This window comes from Solea solea, chromosome 7, assembly GCF_958295425.1.
Source record: "Solea solea chromosome 7, fSolSol10.1, whole genome shotgun sequence".
Taxonomy (NCBI): domain Eukaryota; kingdom Metazoa; phylum Chordata; class Actinopteri; order Pleuronectiformes; family Soleidae; genus Solea; species Solea solea.
The window spans coordinates 9,360,518-9,367,281 of NC_081140.1; the positions used below are offsets into that span (position 1 = coordinate 9,360,518).

General features: G+C 38.5%; 1 protein-coding gene across 1 annotated transcript; it reads right to left on the bottom strand.

The window, feature by feature from the left end:
• On the bottom strand, positions 1 to 4,953 carry siae (sialic acid acetylesterase). Its single transcript, XM_058633971.1, has 10 exons — positions 4,780 to 4,953; positions 4,188 to 4,349; positions 3,451 to 3,605; positions 2,859 to 2,997; positions 2,069 to 2,237; positions 1,839 to 1,924; positions 1,620 to 1,753; positions 1,282 to 1,436; positions 674 to 860; positions 1 to 490 (listed from the first exon to the last, which is right to left on the bottom strand). The coding sequence occupies exons 1-10, from the start codon at positions 4,898 to 4,900 to the stop codon at positions 239 to 241; spliced, it is 1,560 nt and encodes a 519-aa protein (XP_058489954.1). The 5' UTR covers positions 4,901 to 4,953; the 3' UTR covers positions 1 to 238.
• Positions 4,954 to 6,764: the final 1,811 nt, after the last annotated feature.

Here is a 6,764-nt window from a genome sequence, read left to right on the forward strand (position 1 = left end):
TGATTTTTTGTCATTTATTTGTGCAGATTAGTCAAAAAGAGCTCATTTGAAACCGTCTCATGAACATGTTTCACTTTTTCCAACATTCATAGCGTCCAGCAATTATCTGCAGTGGTTGTTTAGACAGATTTTGTTTGACAGATAAACATAACAAATTATATATACACCAATCTAAACACCATAGATATACCGTTCAGAAATGTATCACATCTGCTTCTCAACAGCTTCAATAACTTTTCTAAATGTTTCCTTCGGCTGAGTAAAGGTTAACAATAAAGGGAGGTGCAGGTAAAATCCCACTGGCACTGTAGATTGGACAAGCTTTAAAGTCACACGGCCAGTCTCTCCATGCATATCGAAGAGCAGTGACGACTTCAGTGGGCAGACAATAAAGGGTAGATAACTGCACAGTGGTTGAACTCCACTGCATGATGGGAGCTGGAACCCAGAGGGACTGAGGCGAGCATACTTGATTCCCAGAACAACAGATCTTTAAAAAAAAAAGAAAGAAAATGAAATGCAGGTCATTTTCTTTTACTGAGAATTTGGTTTGTCTGACAAATTATAATATGCATTCAACTTAAATTTAAATGTGCAGCTAAATCAGTAATGTCCACGTAGTTAACCAGTAAATATGGGTGAGATGTTTTAATTCCACTTCTTGCAGCCCTACCTCAAAGGCATCCTTAGACGGTGTGACGGAGACGGGCTGGTCGTAGGTAACATTGACATGCATGGGCAGGGACCTGACTTGGTTGGGGAAAGGTCCGAGGAAGTGCACGTCCTTTTCATTATAAGCCACTGCCCGTGCTCCCAGTGTCAGTCTGTATGCTACATCCTGTTTGTCCCGTGGATGAATTCTGGGGGAGGAAAATAATTTCATCCTCACTGACCAGATTGAAAAACAGGAAGTCAACAGAATAGGTCAATTTAACAACAGGGCACGCCTCCACATTTCCTTTTCGGTGTCGACGTTTGTTTAATGCCAAAAGACTTGCTGTGTCTTGGCAGCTTTTCAGAGTTGGGTCCATGAAAAATGTTTTTGTGGATGAAAAGAATATATCTGTAGAGCAACTGGAAACCACCACAGAAAGTATTGTAGTGGTTATATCAGAGTCATTTGCTCCAATTAAAATTCTTGCAAAAGTATGTTTTGTAACCCTAACCCACCACATACATTTAGTTTTCCCTACAATTCTAACACATCTAAGACCTATGTATAAATCACAAATTCAGCAGGTATAAGCACATTTTAATGCTTTTTAAAGATGTCCTCCTTACGTTCCATACGGTGATGTTTCGTCAGGTAAATCCACAGCCACAGCCATGAAGGTACGTGGCATCTTTGGGTTTGGGACAAAGCCCACATCTGCTGTCTGGTGCCAGCGGATGTTGGAAAAGCCATCATCTGTGGAGTTTTTTTTGTTGGTGGACAGCTGCATATAAAGAGGAAACGTGGATCAGAACTTTAATAATGCAAATAATAATTTCAAAAGCTGCATATGATCTAATTTTTGATCTGTATCGCAACAATTATACTACAATATTATGATATATAACAATGTGTATTTTTGATGGTACATTTAGAGGGCACCAAAATCAAGTATTAAGTATCATACCTGAACAAACCCAAAGGGAAAATCAAGTTCAGTCTGTTTCCCTGAGCCCTGGTGAAATGCCATCCTCCAGTCATCAATCATAGCAGGGAAGGAACAATTATACTTATCCTGATGATAATCTGCATTCTCCTCACCTGTGTCAAAGTGGGAAAAAAAAACTCATAACAGCAAGTATATTTGGCTATAATGGATGTGTGATGAATGTAATTCCAATTTTACCTTGGTACCATATGGCTCCTTTGATAGTCATGTTGAGCAGTGGGTGGATCATAGCGTTCCACAAGACAGAATTTCTGTCTTTAGGACTAAAAGGTTGTAAAGAGCAGAGAGTAGCCACAGTACCGATGGTGCAAGCTCACTTTTCTTGGTCATTAATTGCATAAAACAAGTTACAGAATTACCATATGAGGCTGCAAGTTTGCTGCATCATGTTGTCTTTATATTCTCACCTGTCTGTAGTTTGCTGCAGTCCACACTGCTGCAGTGCTCTGGAAGATGACCATGCTTCCACAGGTGTGCCTCCCCAACAGGACTCCACCAGTCCGATGGGATACTTCAGAATGTCATACATGTATCGTCCAAAGAGCCAGCACACTGCAGAAAACTCAGACAGGTTCCCTGGAAATACACAATAAGGCTATGTTGCACTTCAATACACCTCACCAAAACCTTTAGTTGCACCTCTTTTAACAATTAAATGAATGTGCATAAATTAATAATCAGTGGTGTAATGTAAAGAAGTACAAATACTTTGTTACTGTACTTAAGTACAAAATGAATATATCTGTACTTTATTTTGTTATTTAAATTTCTAGCATCTTTTACTTTTACTTTAACTATTATTGTTACTCATTACTACCAAATAAAATCAGAAGAGCTTTTCTAGTCTTGATGAGCTGCCAGTTTTGACATTCACCCATTCAACGATCTTGATCAAGGACTCATATAGACTAGCAGAGCTAGGAATTGAACCCACAACCATCCAGTTGAACGACAACTCGCCCTACCACTGATCTACCATGGCTCAATCCTAGCTCCTCACTTTTTTTTTCTAAAACGTAAGTACATTTTGATACTTAAGTACAGTAAATGTCATATACTTTAAGGCTTTTACTTAAGTAATATTGTAAAAAGTGACTTCAGCTTCTACCAAAGTCATTTTCTGGTAAGATACTTATATGCTTAATACTTTATACAAGACTAGTAATAATCAATTAATAATACAATCCTTTAGCTTACTTGCTGTAGGCACAGCCCATGGAAGTTCCACTTGAGTCAGATCAGTCAACTCAGTGTCACTGTAGTTCAACGCTGCCATAAAAGTTCTCACATGAGGATATTTTGCTGCCAGGGCCAACTCCTCTGATGCATTGAAAATCTTTTGGGCAGGGAATTATAAAGAATTAAAGACATGATATTAGACAATAAAATATGTAAATATTATGGCTGCAGCTAAATTTATCATCAACTATTTTAAAAATCAATGAATTGTTGGAGTAGGGTTTGAATCAAATTAAAACAAGTGCTTTGATTTCAGCTTCTCAAAGGTCCAGAGTGTAACATATAGAAGAGTTAGCATATATATATATATATATATATATATATATATATATATATGTACATATATGTGTTTGTTGCAGCCCTAATAAACATGTATACATATCAGGCAGGAATCACATATCAGATGTGTTGCACTAAACTAGAAATAAAGTATAATTGATTCATACTAACCTCCCATGTTTGGGATAAAATAACAGACAATTCAATCTTACAGACGTATTTCTACTGCATATTTACAGTGCACTGGTGCTGTTCCTGTAGCTCCTCCTACCTGAGATGTTTTAAAGTACATGTTGCTTTGCCCTCCACACAGCCAAACATCTCCAAACAGCACGCCAGTGAGTGTGGCCGTGCTGTTCTGAGTGGCTACTGTCACCCTGTAGGGGCCGCCAGCCTCCACAGGATCAAGTGAGACTCTCCAGATACCTGTACGTGGAAGAGATGTTGGAATGATGACTGGAATTAAAAAGTAGGAACACATTAGTGAAGCATTTGTTTGACATAGATCCACCTCGTGGACCCTTTGTTTGTTTGTCCAAATTTATTTTCTGGCTGTTTAAGAAATACAAGGCTACGTATGGAAATACTCCTATATTCATGTGTGTTGATCAAATTTGTGATTTAGGGTTTTATTTGGGTTGCATCCAATTTTTTAAATTTAAACTGGGCCATGTCATTCAGATTTGTTCTGATGTTTTTCTTTGACATGAGATTGGCACAGCACCCCCCGCGACCCTCATTTGGAGGATAAAGCGGTAGTAAATGGATGGATGGATGATGCACTGAGGTAGAATTCAGGCAGAAAGATTGCCTACATAAAAAAACAACAACGCTATAATCATGTTACTGGTATAGACAATGATTGTGAGGCCACAACAAAACCTCCAATCCAAACCTGCAGACTTTGCCATACATGCTCGTGCCAGGATTGGTTTGACCTCTGCTGCCTTCAGTAACCTCCAGGCATCAGGATAACTTTCCCATCTGACACCAAATGGCTGTATTTACCTTCTGTCACAGGGACCGGTGATGTTTCCTGTGTTATTGGTCCTGACAAGGAGACGCTCACATGTCCACCCTCAGGGCCGTATCCCCACAGCACAGCTCTCTCTGGAGACTTCTGCAACACCATGTGGTCTCCATAGTAGGAGGCAAAGCTCAGGCTCCCACCTACACACACACACACACACACGCACACACAGGTGTGTGCAGCTATTATTTTTATGACACTGGTTGACTTCCATTCATTTGAACTGCCTTAGTGTTATCCAACCTTAGCCATTACCAGTCAATGTCTAATAATAACTAACAATAATTCACAACTTGGGCCTAAACCAGTTCCTCAGACATGAGTTTGTGCCTTATTACAACCAGGTTTGGGTCTTTTGAGGACTACTGGTTCTGACAAAGTCAATCTTTATGACAGTAAAGGACCTAAAGAGATAACACACACTACTTAACTATTCTCTTTACTTCAGCCATGCTATGTGTCATAATGAGTTGTGTTGAATACATTAATATTAGCTTTAGTCCCACTAAAAACGTGTGTGTGTGTTTTCATATGTGTGTGTTCAATGTTCCCTCAGTGTACTCAACTCACCACAGCTGTCAACAGAGGCTAACATTACAAAAACAACACACAGCGTGATTTCCATGACAACCGGACAAGCCATGATGTTACTGAATAGTTGAAGGCTTTTGTCAGGAAAACAAACTGACATAAACAGTGACAACCCGCGCTGTTATCAGTGTGCAAACAGTCTACGTGATTGACGGTCGCGTTGAAAGAGTTTGAGGAATGTGCGCGTTCCCGTGACGTCATCTGTCCGGCCTTCAAAATAAAAGCATGAAAGATAAAGCGTACTTTAAAAAAGAGCGTGACTAATCTTACTTTTAAGTCATCATAAAAGAATAATACAAAAAAAATCAAACCATTTTTAATTATAGAAACCTTTATTTGAGGGCTTAATACATACCCTATGTATTAAACCTTGAATTAATATGTATTTAATTCAATTTAATTTCCTTTATTTCAATAAAAAACATATTTGCATAGCTTTTCCAATTTACCCCCATTAGTTTCTCAAAGAAGCAAACTGTTGTAAGGAGAACACTCATTGAGGCCAAAGTCATCAACACCTACTACAACGTAAAAAATGGAAATAGGTGTTACATAAATTATCTACCAGCACCAACAGCCAGGTGTATTTACCAAAGCATTTTACATGTTTGCCTGTAGGTAAGACAAATGAGCAGACTGTGTTCTGCTGGCAAGCTATTTAACACAAAACCTCAACACCAAAAATAACAAAACCAGCAGGGGACTGGGAAAGCTGTTGGATGCCGCATCAGGCAACTCTGAGGTGAAAAATAACAAACTGTATTTATAGTGAGATGTGAAATAATACCAGTTTATAGAATACATTAAAAAAAATTGTATTACCTTACCTTCATACTGTCGTAGTAATACACTGTTGTATGTTACATATCTTTTTAAAGGTTGTGGACAATATTTGAAACATACAATTCATATTTACTGTAACTTAATTTGAACCATGTCACTATGAATGTATATGTGGTTCAGATTGACATTCAACTGTATAGTGAAATCTTATTTTCCATTCTTATTCATCGTCTATCTTTTTCTTTTTATATTCCACTCATATAAAAAGCATCCTCCATAAAGTATCTCACTCTAGAAACAGTGTTTTCAGCATTACCAAGATACTTGTGCAGACACACAGTTGCACATATGAACATGTACAAGAAAACAGCTGCCCAGAGAAGAACATGTCTGTGGTAACTGCTCGTCACGGGAGATGGAAAGAGAACTGCATTCCCTCCTGACATAATGCTCCTCACTAAGAGGCTCATTCTGCAAAGAAATGACAGATACAATATAAAGATTTCTGACATTTACTCAACAAAAACTGACAGATTGTGCCTGGTGAAGGGACGGTCTAAGCCTGTGGGACTCCCAGTCAATGTAAGAACACTGCACTGATATGCAAAGACAATGTGCATCTAACTGTATATTTGTGACATGTTTACAGATAAGTAATATGAAATATGTAACATTTGTGAAATATCTATCCAGTTTCTACTGCTTTATCCTCCACTTGACAGACCTGAGCCATTCTCACGGTCAATTTGTGTCCAGTTATTCTCAGTCTGCATTTTTTTGGACTGTGGGAGGAAGCCAGAGTACCCATGCACACACAGAGAGAACCTGCAAACTTCACACAGACAGGCCTTACGCCAAACTGGGATCTGAACTGGCAACGGTCTTGATGTGAGGCAGCGATGCTGGCCATCGTGCCACCATATAACCCATTTATGAAATATATTTATCATAAATGTGATGTGTAAAAGGTAACTGTGAAATGCTTTGGCAACATTACTTTTTTGTTTATGCCAATGAAGCTACTTAAATCGAAAAATGACATGTCTCGGAATTTTCTTCTATGGAAAGTTTAAAAAAAATATATCTGAATCATTTGTCATCATCAGAACCTCCACATCTTCTTTTTTTGTACACACTGAGACCACATCAAACTGGTGTGACTGTGAATGTGTGTGAGTAAT